This window comes from Rattus norvegicus, chromosome 19 (genome assembly GCF_036323735.1).
Source record: "Rattus norvegicus strain BN/NHsdMcwi chromosome 19, GRCr8, whole genome shotgun sequence".
Lineage (NCBI taxonomy): Eukaryota > Metazoa > Chordata > Mammalia > Rodentia > Muridae > Rattus > Rattus norvegicus.
Window position 1 is genome coordinate 43,054,989 of NC_086037.1, and position 13,662 is coordinate 43,068,650.

A 13,662-nucleotide genomic window follows, 5' to 3' on the forward strand; every position below is an offset into this window, starting at 1 on the left:
AGGCATTAATCAGCCTAGGATCATTTTAATACCACTTTTGAACAAAAAGAAACCAAATGTGGTCTAGGTTTTATGGAAATCTCAGGTTGACATTTCTAACAGTAATAGTGTGCGGTGTTCATTATAGACTATGTAACAGGCACTATTACAATTGCATTGTATTCATTATTCTTAAAAATATAAAATAAATGATATTCTTAGCCCCAGTTACAGGCAATTTTTGTGAGACTTCCTGAAAATCCAAACTAGTGCCTCCGTTTCTCCATTCCTAAAACTTCTTTAACATAACCAACATGTCAGTCCTACAGTTTGCTGCAGAACCCCGTGAGTCACATGGATGTGGTGATGAACACAGATGACTTGAAAATTAAAGAGAAAACTCTCCCGGAGTGACTACTCGTGTGTAATTATAACTCACTGCTTCGCTCTCTGCTTTCAGGCTCCCCTACAGCTGCGTGAGTAACTTGGAGCCTCCGCTTAAAACCAATTCCACTTAACGTGTCTGGAGAGTCCTCTGCTCCCTTTCTGACTCACCTCCCTGCGGGAGGGCACAGGACAGAAAGTGTGCGAGCTTTCTCTAAAGACAAAACTGCGAGATGTAAAAATAGAAAAACCACTTCTACAGAAATGGCACACATTCCCATTTTTAGTCTCTCTGATCATAAAATTCAAATAAAACTTTGCTTGCTATATTCTTTTATATTCAGGACAGGGCATTTTGGAATTTGAAGACTTCAAAGACATTGCAAAGATAATGTGTCAGGAACTACTACAATTCCATAATAAATATTATAAAATCAGTTCAATGTATTTCTATAATTTTCCTCTTTCTGTAGCCTTCCTCTCACGATTTTTTTCCTGATCTATTCTTCAAGTGATATTATCATGAAAAATAAAAAACAAAATAAAACATAGGTATTGAGTAGTATTTGATTCAAGATGAAGGCATTGGGGACAAAGACAGGGAGAAAGAGGAGGGAGAAAATCTCCCTGCTTGTGATCAAATGATAAGCTCATTTACATTAAATCTGTCACATGCATTTATAATTTAGCTCTCTTACTGGTGTTATTCTCAGCACTAGACAGGTTGGGAAATTTAAGCAAAGTAATTAGTTCCTGGTGACAGTAACTTCTTTCGTTAGAGTCTCAACCAATCCTTTCATGCTCTTAAATGCCAATGCATTCATGCCCTGCAGAAATCCATCTGCCCTGGATCTAGTGGCCAATCTCAGCAGCCAAGGCATTTAGTGTCAGTGGGCAATTTGCCCCACAAGCAAAAACACAACAACCTTAGGAGGCCATGTTCCTATTTACCATGCAAACCCCTGATAAATCTTCAATCTGATTTTAGATAAGAGAACAGTGTTTTTCATGCAAACGTAGTAAGTTCCAAATACTTTGACCAGTTGCTCACTCACCTGATAAAAGGCAAGACTGAAAGCAGTCATCTCCCACTGCAACAGGGCATTGAGGAAAATAACCCTGTCATGGTAGTTTAACTGTGTTCGTTTACACATTTATTTATTTTATGGTGCTGAGGTTGGAATTCAGGGCTTTATGGACACCACCTCAGCCATTGCCATGTGTCTGAGTGTGGGTCCAAATGCCGTGACTGAGAAAGGATAGCTTGCTGGAATTGCTTCTTTCCTTCCAGCATGTGGGTTCAGAGAGTCAAACTTAGGCTGTCAGAATTAGCAGCAAGCACCTTCACCCACTGAGCCAGCTCACTAGCCTCTGAGCTATGATTCTATTAGAAGCTAGTCAGACTGCATTCCACAGCAGCAGTGCTCACTGAATTCCACTGAGTGACTCAACTTGGAGGTCCTGAACTGAAGAGCCTCTCAGAGGAAACAAGTTAGACAAAGGAAGTCCATTCCCCCTGCTCCCCAAGCTGTACTTTCAATCACTCTCACATGTGAATATTAAATAGGACAGATAATTAATCAACAGAAAATCCAAAGATAGCCTCATGGGAAACAGCTAAGAGCTAGTGACCTTCTCGTGACTGCTCAGACTTTTATTAGCTGGGCTGGACCAGGAATGATGATCTCAAAGGAAAGGCAAGAAGGAAGTCATTGGTCAAAAGGAAATTGAGTCAAGGGAAAGCCATAGACATGGATGGTGACTTGACCTTCCTGTTAACATGCCTGGATCATTTCAAATTTCTGGGGAGGTAGGAAAATTTTGTGGTAAGAGAAATGGGATGGACACCAGAATAGGAAGCGCCTAAGCAGCATATCAACACACACAAACATGACCATGGCCAAAGTCTAAACCTAGCACAGAAAAAGTGAGACAAAGGGACAGCATAGAAATCTAAGAATTCTGACTTCACACTAGGCAAGCATTTGGCTAGCATATACAACACAAATATGAGGGAAGAGTAAGAGCAGAGGTGATGTATGTAGCTACTGCGAGACTGAAATCCCGACCTCTACCAGGCTAAGGTACAGAAGCTTGTATGCCTGGCTGAAGAGTCCACATTCCTGTGTGCCCAGTTATGCTTGCTATAGATAGGAGGCTCATAGATGTGGAGGGAGGCATCGTGTGAAACTTTAAGAAGAAATATGCACAATCAGAGATTGGAGAAGAGATAGTTGATGAAGATTCTGACATTTTTCATTTGGGCAAAAATTTTCATTTTATTAAGAAAGGAGAGAGCTTTTAAAATAAGAGTAAAGTTTGCTCTGGCATAGTTAAACAAGCAATAATTGTGAAATATTCATGTGCTATGTAATCAAGCTTGGAAGAATTTGCCATGATCTCAACCCTAGACAAAGATCTACAGGTATCTAAAGACTCCTGAGAGCAGGAAAAAAAATCTTCCCCAGGAAAGACCACACCATTTGATTATCTAACACAAAATGGCCATCCTTGAAAGCATATGTACAAGTAATATAGACACACACACACACACACACACACACACACACACACACACATACACACATACACACACAATTAAAGAAATGGAGGTCATGAATTTGAAGGAAAGCAAGAAATAAGAAATATAGAAAGGCTTGGAGAAGGAAAATGAATGAATGAATGATGTAATTATACTATAACCTCAAAAACTCAAAACATTATGTAAGAGAGAGTAGACTATTTGAAAGTCTTTTCTCATAGCTTTTGTTTGATTTGAAATGGAGATCTACACAGTCAGAAATGAGAGTTGAAGTACAATGGGACCCTTGAAGCCTACATGGGAAAAATGGGAGAAAAGAGCCTTGACACACGAGTTGAAAGCAAGTACTTGATAAAGTCCCATGTACCAGCCTCTTCACATGTGTGCTGAAGAATGTGTTTATGGTAGCAGGAAGCTCATAGATAAAAGTAGATAGTACCTTCCTATTTTCTTGGAAAATTCTTTTGTTACTATTATTATAAAGCAGAGTTTTCTAAACTACATAAGTATATATTTTTGAGCCATGGAGTCTAATAAGTTGTTAATAAATGCTCCATAGAGAAATTGGCTCATAGTCAATTCCAATAAAGTTGCCTTTGACATGTGTCCTTTGAGTTTCTCATAGTCCTCAGAGAGCTAGTAAGGACGTAGAAGCCATATACAAAGAAAACTTGCTTTTCCTTTCTTTTTATTATCAGAGCTTCAAGCATTTTTCTCATCAAATTCCCTTTTCTCAAAGAATCACAAGTTCTTTAACACCAATAACAAATGTGACTCTAGCAAGTCAAAAGTCACTGTTTGCACAGAGATGATGTAAGTGAAACAGGAGACCAGATAGGTGCTGATACCGATGACCATGACTCTGGGGAACATGAGAAAGGCTAGCACAGGATGTCCAAGTAGAATGTAGTTCCTTTCAGACCTAATCACTCCTGAAAATTATCTGTACAAGTAAACGCACTCTCATACTTCTTAAGCAAGTATGTCTTTGTGTACAGAGAGTAACTTCATGTGATTCACATTTTAAAAGAGTTAAGACTTCAGGCCTTTCTGTACAAATTGAGGAGCTACTGAAGTGTATGCTAAGCGTGTGCTGTCCTGTCCGTATCTGAGAATGTTAAATCAGCTTTCAAGCTGATGAATTCCACGCTTTGGAACAAAGAAAAGTAAAGAAGTGCTGATTAGCATCCATGGCCTTCCATTCATCCCCTGTCATGAGAATGAATTAGACACATAGAAGTACAGCATACATAACCACAGAATTTAAACGCAGTGAATGCAAGGAGAACATTGATACAACATGATAATATTATTATCAGTTGACTAATAGAATGCTGAGGAGAACCCGCATCAACTCCTATTTCAGGTGGACTGGTTATAGAATGCTTAATCCAATCCTGTAAAGAAAGAAAAACTGCCGGAAGATATTAACAAAGAAAAAGTATTAAAATGAGTATTAGCATTTTCTGTGTTGGCATTATTATAACACTTCTTGTTAGTGATTGGTAGGATTCTTACAAGTCCTGTAAGAGAGGCAGTACTGGCCTCCATAGCTCACAGATATGAAGCTGGGCTTAGGACTGGTGGTGGAGCCCATATGGTAGATGCCTAGCAAGAACAAAGCTCAGAGTAGGCCCTTCGGTACCACATAGCTGGGTGTGGTGGCGTATGTCAACAGTCTTAGAACTTGATGGATAGATGAAGGTCAACCAGAAGTTCAAGGTCATTCAGCCTCAGAGTATTCTACCATTTTGCAAGGCCAGAATTTAGGCTCAGGAGTTATTTTAAATTAAATATTGTATTTTTTATTGTTACAAACTAATACATGCTTTGTAGTTCTCACTAATTTTTAACAAATGGGTAGAATTTCAAGAGTTACTACAAGATGGCTTATGTTAGGGACCATTGATGGTATCTCCCCTAGGGTCAATATAAAAAAGGGAAGAAGGAAATCAAGAGAGTTAGAAGGTGGAAAATCAAAAGAGAAAATTATGTAAGTATATTTAAGCTTCAATAACGTTATTTTATTATAAAAAGTTTATATTAAACATTTAAATAGTAAAATAAAAATTAACTCTAAAAATTTCCAGACATAAGTTATAACCATGTGACACAAATTTCTGTCTTGATTTCAACGCTATGCTCATGAAATTATGAGTATAAGTTGTATTTATTTTTCCAAGGAACTCTTGTTCAAACTGTTGCACCTGTTGGGACCTCCCCTGTGGTATATGCTAGATAGAATGTCACAGGGGAAAAAGCCAGGATTCAGGATTCAGGAGAGAATCCATTTCTTGATCATTGAAATTTTACATGTATATAAAGAGTAAGTCCACACCTCTGCGACTGGCAGATTAGAGAACTGTGAAAGTTATAATTTCAAGTAAACGAAATAAAATATTAATGAGTGCTTAAAGAGCATGACGTGATGTGAAAGGTACTTATATTTTTCTGTGAAGGTATTTATAATATTTTTCTCTAGTACAAGGTAGGGATCAGGACCTTATTGCATTTGTTATTAATTTACCCACCACCAAGCACAGAAAAGGAGTCTTTGTTACTTTCATGAACAGACATTAGAGAGAGAATGAGCAGTCTGCCCGGGATGATTTGAGTGATTTCAAGGAGGGGACCTGAGCTCAAGTCGGTGTCCTTCCTCACTGCTCTTTGATAAAGAACAAAATAAGACTTAGGGTAGACAATATGCCTTCCAAAGCACCATAGAAAAGGGGAACTTCTACATAACTTCAGAGGCTACAAGTCAAAAATTGGTATAAGGTAGAACTATGTTTCTAACAGCAGGCCTTATCTACAGGTGGGAGGAACACACAGTGGCAGAGCCCTGTCCCTAAAGCAGCCCAAGAAGAACAGCAAGTGTCAGTTCGAGGATGCCTTCCTCTCTGCAAAACAACTGAGTGCTAACTAACATGCTAAGAGGATAACACACAGGTTTCTTTGGGAAGACCATGGGAGAGAGAGAGTATCCATTCTCCCTGCTGAAGCTGCTGTGGGAATTTAGAGATTGCTAGGGATCTGATTGCTTGTCCATAAAACAGGAAAAACATCGTTACCCAGCCCTTTCGAACATTAAATAACAGAAAAACTGAAGAAGCTTACTCTGTGGAGATCTGTGTAGGTGTCAGAGCTGCTGAGGCAGAAATATTGTGTAAACTTCCCTGCGAGCAGGTCAGAGGGAAGCAGGGGATGGGAAGGCTCTGGAGACTCAGTGCTTTCCGAGACAGAGAGCCCTCTTCCTAGCCCAGCCTCTGGTTCACCTTGTGGGGTTGTGACTGACTCATACCCATTCCTGCAAGCTCATTTCTCTGGTTCACCCGGCTGGGGAGTTGCCGCTGACTCATCCCTGCTCCTGCCTGCTCATTTCCCCAGCAGCATCCTGATGTGCTGCTCTCAGGTAAGAGTAATGTGCGTTTTGCTTTTGTTGCCAAAGTGACAACGAAGTACATACCGCCCCTGTCATCTGTATCTCTGCGGACATATTCCACAATATTCAGCAGTATTCTCCATTAAAATTAATCAGGGATGCTCTGTTCTTCCCCCAAACTGTTGGAGAGCAGTTTCTTTATATTAACATTGCTTAAGGTAGAAAATATTTTAGACATATATAACATTTAATTTTGTTGGAACAGCAGGTAGTTCGGTTGTAATCATGATTTATACTCCAGTAAGAGAGCTGATTGAAAGGCTAATAAAAGGAAACAAAGAGCCCAGGGAGATGGCTCTGTGGGGAAAGCTCTTACTTACTATGGAAGTGTGAGGACTGGAATTCACATTCCCCCAAACCATGTGAAAGTCAGGTAGATGCAGCTGGATATGAGGATGCGCTGAACATTTTGATGATAAAATCAAGGATGAGGGAGGTACTGTGGTCTATACCGAAATAAATGTAAATCTTAACCCAGGTTTTTACTTTCTGAGGAGATGGCAGTCCATGCCTCACTACTGCTCTGACAGATTCTGGATGAGAAGCCAGGTGAGGGAGGAGAGGTTTATTTTGGCTTACGTTCGAAGGGCTCTGTCCATCCCAGCAGAGAAGGCATGGCAGCAGGAATAGGAGACAGTTGTTTATCCAGCGTCGGAGTTAGGAAGCAGCGGGTGTATAGGAAATGAGTCTGGCTATGAACATTTCAGATCCTCCCCTAGTGACCCATATCCTTTCAGCAGGGCTCCACCTCATAAAGCTTACACAGAAGTCCAAAACAGCTCCAGGGACTGAGGAGCAAAAGTTTAAACATGTGAGCCTATGGGGGGGTTCACTTGAAACAACCACACACAGACAATCTTTTGTTTAGATCATACTTGCTGAGATTCACAGATCTGCCTAGGAATAAATCCCAACCTCAAAGGTAGCAATGAATAGCCTAGTAAGAGGACCAGTGGAAGGGGAAGCCCTTGGTCCTGCCAAGACTGAACCCCCAGTGAACATGATTGTTGGGGGGGCAGGCGGTAATGGGGGGAAGATTAGGAGGGGAACACCCATATAGAGGGGGAGGGGTTAGGGGATGTTGACCCTAACCAGGAAAGGGAATTGACAATCGAAATGTAAATAACAAATACTCAAGTTAATAAAGATAAAAAAAATCCTTGCTACTTGCATAACACAAAATAATTAAAAAAACTTTGTAAAGAAAGCCAATAGCACAAATAAAATTTCCACACAATATCCATTTACTGAAGCCCAGCTTTGCTTCAGGCATACAAAATTGAACTCTAAGATATAACACCAGGAAATTAAGAGCCCTAAACTGTTTAAAGCATAGAGTAGATGGCAGAGAAATAAGTAAGCATTCTACCAAGGTTGTGACCTTCCTACAAGGCAGTAAACTAGAAACAGAAGAAACTGAAGTTTTAACCGAGTTCTCCTCTTCTACAATCAGTAGCCATGGGTATCTCAGTCAAGCAGATATAAAACAGAAATGGCTTTGCATGAATTAAAGAAGCTGATGCATTACTAGTATCGAACACAGTGCTTGCATGGAATATATATGCTTAATAGTTTATTCATTAAACTTATACTGTCAGTATCATCAACTGCAAAATGGTTACTGCTATCATTTTCTGAAGAACCTGTCACTGTTATTGGGATATAAAAAAAATCTAATGTTTGCTGATTAAATATATACTGAATAAAAGTACATAGGAGACTGAACAAAGTCCAGTGGCGTTTGAAACACTCCCTTCTTTCTCCCTCTGTCTGTGAGTTTCCTAGGAGAAAAGTTTTATCTCTCTGATTGCTTCATGTGGATGTTGGTTTCATTATCGTTGCTTAAGAACAATGGATTGTTCTCTTGACTGCCAGCCCCGCTCAGCAATAGATCTTTAAAATTTGTCCATTCTGTTATTAAAAATAGGTAACACTACTGTATTCCTGAGCTCTGCTTGAATGGTCTTAAAGATTTGGGACAGGCAAATACCAGGTATTTGGACAGCAAACTGTGCCCAGTTGCTCCAGGGGTCCATGTTTCTGTGGCTGTCTGTAACAGATATCATGTATTTCCCTCAGTCTTTTGAATTAACAGTTGGATCCCATTTTGTGCCACCATGGCTAACATATCCAAATTCCCCAGAGCACGCTAATACTCATCTACTAACTACCTAGTAAATCTAGGCACAGTGAGGAAAAGACAGGTGTAAATCACCGAGGAAACGGTCCTGTACCCAAGCCCTTGCTACCACTCAGTCACCAAGTACATGACATGTGACAGTTAATCCTTGGTCTGAGTTGTCTCTTGTTGACAAGAGTCCATCTTTTGTAATCAATAGCTTTCCAATTAGAAGGGCCTGAACTCAGGTCAACTTTCTCTTATTTAAGAACACTGTAACTTTACAAAAATTCTAAATAAATTGTTTTCCTTGTCAATTTGATTAATGGTATGGATTAAAGGACATTGCAAGTTAATTTGATAAGGATCAAATGAGCCACCTCCAATAGACTCTCAGCGCAGAGCGCTCCACTGGGCTGTTGCTGCTGTGCTACCTTACAGCTTTGGTCACTAAAATAAGATTATTCAACACCTGCCAAAATTAAAATTATAATCTGCTATAAAACAATTCTCCATCAATCCCATGGGACTGTATAGCAGCAAACTGGAGAACACCATCAGAAAACAGAATATGAGAGAAGCTGGGAAGATGGAACTCATGTAAACCAGCAAAGCCAAGTCAATTAAACAAAATAGTATAGAGGCCACTATTCAATAAAGACACCAAGTCCATCTGGAAAACTGGAAGATTCCAATCTGGTGACCCTGTACTATGCAAATAAAAAGGACATGCACATAGAAACCAGATTGTATATCAGAGGCCTTTTCTCAAAATATAGGTCAACAATGCTACTTTACAGCTTAAAAGATACACAAGTGAAATTTGAGTATGAATCTATAAATTATATGTATATTTCTTTCTCCTTTAAGTTTTTAGTAAGAGAGGCAACCAATGTAGTTTATGGCCTTTTCTCAAATATAGGTCAACAATGCTACTTTACAGCTTAAAAGATACACAAGTGAAATTTGAGTATGAATCTATAAATTATATGTATATTTCTTTCTCCTTTAAGTTTTTAGTAAGAGAGGCAACCAATGTAGTTTATGGCCAGCTCTAAGAACGTGTGAGAGAAGCTACTCTGAACACAGGCTCCTCCTGTAGTGAGCTGGATGGAGTTGTAGCATTTAAATTGCCCCGTTAATTCCCAAAGAGCTAGAAAGCACAATCAGAACCTTCAGGTTCGGGGAAAGTGAAACGACAAAATAAACAAAACAAACATGTCTTTATTTCTGTAGAAGTGTTTCATTCTTTTGTGTGAAAGCTGGAATATCAAAAGAAGGGAAGTCATAAATAGTCAATGCAAATAAAATAAAAAAGCAAAGCAAAACAATAACACAGAATATTCCTTAACCCTGACCTAATGTTCTTCCAACTCAGAATCCCAGAGAGAATCCATCAAAAGATGAATCTCATCAACAATAAAAAAAACCCAAAAAACCAAAAAGCAAACAAACAAACAAACAAATGAAACAATTACATGAGGTGAGCTAAAAATACACAGGTTACAGTAAGGTATAATCTGCCTGATTCATAGTGAAGGAATCCCATGAAAATGGCAAAAACAAGGTGAAAAAAGCCTAGTCATTCAAAGTTAGTTTGAAAATTAATATTTTTCTAGAAGATCATTCTTTTGTTGCATTTAACATTTTTCACACAATCACAATTAAATGGCTAGGAATCAGATAGATCAAAATGGAAACGGATTCCTCTTTCATAAAATTCTAAAGATTTTGCACTGTGTTTTTCCTCCTAAGTATTTAAACCCTACCCTCCTTACATACTCTCTAAGGCAGGCTGTACACTCACCAGCTTTTACCACGATGAGGACTTCTTAATCCCATCCCTTATGAGGGAAAGCAGGGGGATGCAGGCAAGTCTGAGGGCTAGCCTGGCCTGCATAGCAAGTTCCAAGGTCAGCCAAGGCTACATGGTTAGAGGCTGTCTTCAAAATACAAGTTCTGCTTTCTGTTTCATCCCCTCAAATGAATATAATGTGTGTTGGTTTACAGCATATGGAAGATGCAAAAGAGATCCCACAAAATGAGGGATAAAATGTTCCTCAACTCCACCAGAAACCTGTGGGCAAGACAAGCATTTTCTCTGACAAAAGCTACAGAAACTGCAGTAGCTTTATCAGAAGCCACACTTTGCTGCCTGAAGAATATATATTAGTATAATTATATAATATTGTATTTCCTAATAAAAAACCAGACCCATCAGGATCATGAAACTAAAGTAAGAAAAACACCTGAATACAAATTTCACCAAGAGACACAGAATACTTACAGAAGTAAATTGAATGAAAATTACTTAAATTTCACGAAATGAATTGTTGGCTCCAAGTGGTTCTTTGGGAAAAGAAAAAAAACTTTAAGTGTGTGTGTGTGTGTGTGTGTGTGTGTGTGTGTGTGTGTGTGTGTGTGTGTGTTTATTGTAAATTTTGAAAAGAAATAGTCATTCTGTATTTTTCCAGTATAAATATATTCTTCTACCTTATTAAGATTGTTCATCTCTGATATCAACATAAATTATTCTCAGAATTAGCTAGGATCTACTGATCTGCTTTAATTTAGGCATTTTAGGCTTAGCATCATAGTAAGAACATGGAAGTCTGCTCCCTTTTCCTATCAGAACCTACCACCTCACACCAAACATATTTCAACCATAAAATGTACTCATTAATACAGTGACATTTTTATCAGAGAAAGTTATTTAACAGCATGATCATAGTTTGCATTTGCTTTCTTTCAAAGAATATTATCACCTTCCTGCTTCCATAATTCTTTTCCCACACAGGCTAATAATTCTGCAGCTAGCAGCAATTCTGACCATGAAGTGGAGTTCCTGTCCTTTACAGTCTATGTCTCCAGCCTGTGAGGACTATGTATCCCCAGCCTGTGAGGACTATGTATCCCCAGCCTGTGAGGACTATGTATCCCCAGCCTATGAGGACTATGTTTCCTCAGTCTGTGAGGACTGTGTATCCCCAGCCTGTGAGGACTATGTATCCCCAGTCTGTGAGGACTGTGTATCCCCAGCCTGTGAGGACTATGTATCCCCAGCCTGTGAGAACTATGTATGTCAGCCTGTGAGAATTATGTATGTTAGCCTGTGAGAACTATGTATCCCCAGCCTGTGAGGACTATGTATCCCCAGCCTGTGAGGACTATGTATCCCCAGCCTGTGAGGACTATGTATCCCCAGCCTGTGAGGACTATGTATCCCCAGCCTGTGAGGACTGTGTATCCCCAGCCTGTGAGGACTGTGTATCCCCAGCCTGTGAGGACTGTATATCCCCAGCCTGTGAGGACTGTATATCCCCAGCCTGTGAGGACTGTGTACCCCCAGCCTGTGAGGACTATGTATCCCCAGCCTGTGAGGACTATGTATCCCCAGCCTGTGAGAACTATGTATGTCAGCCTCTATCTCCAGCCTGTGAGGACTATGACACTCTAGGTGCAGAGGCCACACCTGGCTGTTAACTCTAACAAATGAATCTGAAAAGGAAGAGACTCACCTCAGGCTCAGGGACAGCAGTTGCTCCTTGGACTTCAGCAGCTCCCCGACTTTAAAGCTGGCACAGCCCAGGAAGCTTCTCTGGAAATAAGAAAGAACGGTTTCCATAAACTCCTGGGATTCTTCCTAATTTTGTTGTGGTGGTGGCTCTTGCACCAATTACGCAGAACTCATTTTTGAAAAGAACTAAACACTGAATCAATTAACCCACAAATATTTCACTGACAGAAAGATAATACTGAAATATCAGCTCTGTTAAAGACAGATCTTGACAGCCTAGGAAGTAACAAGAAGTAAGGCACAGCAATCAGGACTTTCCCACTAACTTTGATTTCCTCCCCAGAAGAAAACTGGTGTCATAGAAGGTGCTAAGCGCTCAGCATTCAGCAGGATGTTCCTCAAATCACTGGCAACAGCAACTCTGTGTCAAGACATGAGAAAATCTGCCTCTTGGAGCTATTTTTACACAGGGCTCTGTGAGAGCTATAAATAGAAAGACAATATTTCTCTCCATCACAGAAGCATTTAGGAGCATTTGCTTTCGTCCGTTGTTGTTGTTGTTGTTTACCAGCATGGGGCAATTTCGACCTCTCCTCAAAAAAATAACCAGCACTTTCATTGTGTTTTCTAAATTAGTTTTTAAACATCTCATAGGCAGGCAACGTGTTTGCCAGTCAATATTGGGCGTCTGCTCTTCAATTCAAGATAGAGAGTAAAACAGCAAACAGGTCCTTTCTGTCCCAGGGGTAAATCTTTTCACTGCTCCTGGCTACTTCCGATTCGAGTGTGACATTATGGCATAAATACCAGAAGGTGTATGTCTCACTTTTCTTGAGGGCAATGGTTAAGCATAAAATGATCAAGCCCTATCTTCACCTCAGCCATTTATAATGGGCAGCCTTCAATGTGCACAACAGGCCAAGAGCGTTTCTCTCAAACTTCCTCTCAGCACAGCTCTGCTGCCAGCTGACGTTTGAATGAGAAGCTTGGTTAAAAAGCCTGAGACCAGGTGAATGTTTCCAGAAGAAAATAAAAATCACCCTACATATGAAAAGAGGTGGCGTGTGTGTGTGTGTGTGTGTGTGTGTGTGTGTGTGTGTGTGTGTGTGTACTGAGTGATTGCTGAAAGGTTGAAATCCAGGTCAAATAGGTTTTTCTTTTGTCAGGTGTAGGCGTGTTGCCTGTGTATACGCTTTTGTGTAATTTGGGTAAGCAAGGAGGCCAGGAGAATGAATCAGGTCCTCTGGAATAAGAGTCACAATTGTGAGCTGCCTTGTGGGTTCTGGGCACCAAAACCAGGCCCTGTGCAAAAGCAACACATGTTCTTAATTCTTTAGTCATCCCTCCAGCCCCAGGTATAAAAAAAGCACTACCTTAGAAGAACAGGTTCAAACGGCATAAAGTCAGACATCAAAACCAAGCCCAACTTGGTTTTGAAATTGTACACAACTCTATTAATGTTAGCCCCAACTAGAAAGTCTGAAGTTCAAAACACCTGTATATGCACTCTTGGCTTACGGACACTTCTGCTGCGTGCTCTGTCGAATGGCTACCTAGCAACAGCTTCAGTCATCATCACTGCCTGCCACCCACCAGGTGCCAGCTGGGTGCAGCAGTGGCAGCATAGAAAGAGGCCTGCTTGATACCCCAACCCCTCCTCCCTCCTCTCCCTCTCCTCT

At 40.2% G+C, this 13,662-nt stretch overlaps 1 protein-coding gene across 14 annotated transcripts in view; it reads right to left on the reverse strand.

The window, feature by feature from the left end:
* Positions 1 to 13,662, reverse strand: part of Inpp4b (inositol polyphosphate-4-phosphatase type II B) — a 750,330-nt gene that overhangs the window by 230,279 nt on the left and 506,389 nt on the right. For 13 of the 14 annotated variants that reach the window (XM_063277738.1, XM_063277736.1, XM_017601165.3 and 10 more), the window contains one exon: positions 11,985 to 12,064. In XM_063277738.1, the coding sequence (XP_063133808.1) occupies positions 11,985 to 12,064 (80 nt within the window). Of the gene's footprint in view, positions 1 to 11,984; positions 12,065 to 12,309; positions 13,540 to 13,662 lie in introns of those variants that run through there. The other variant, XM_039097434.2, reaches the window with a different exon arrangement.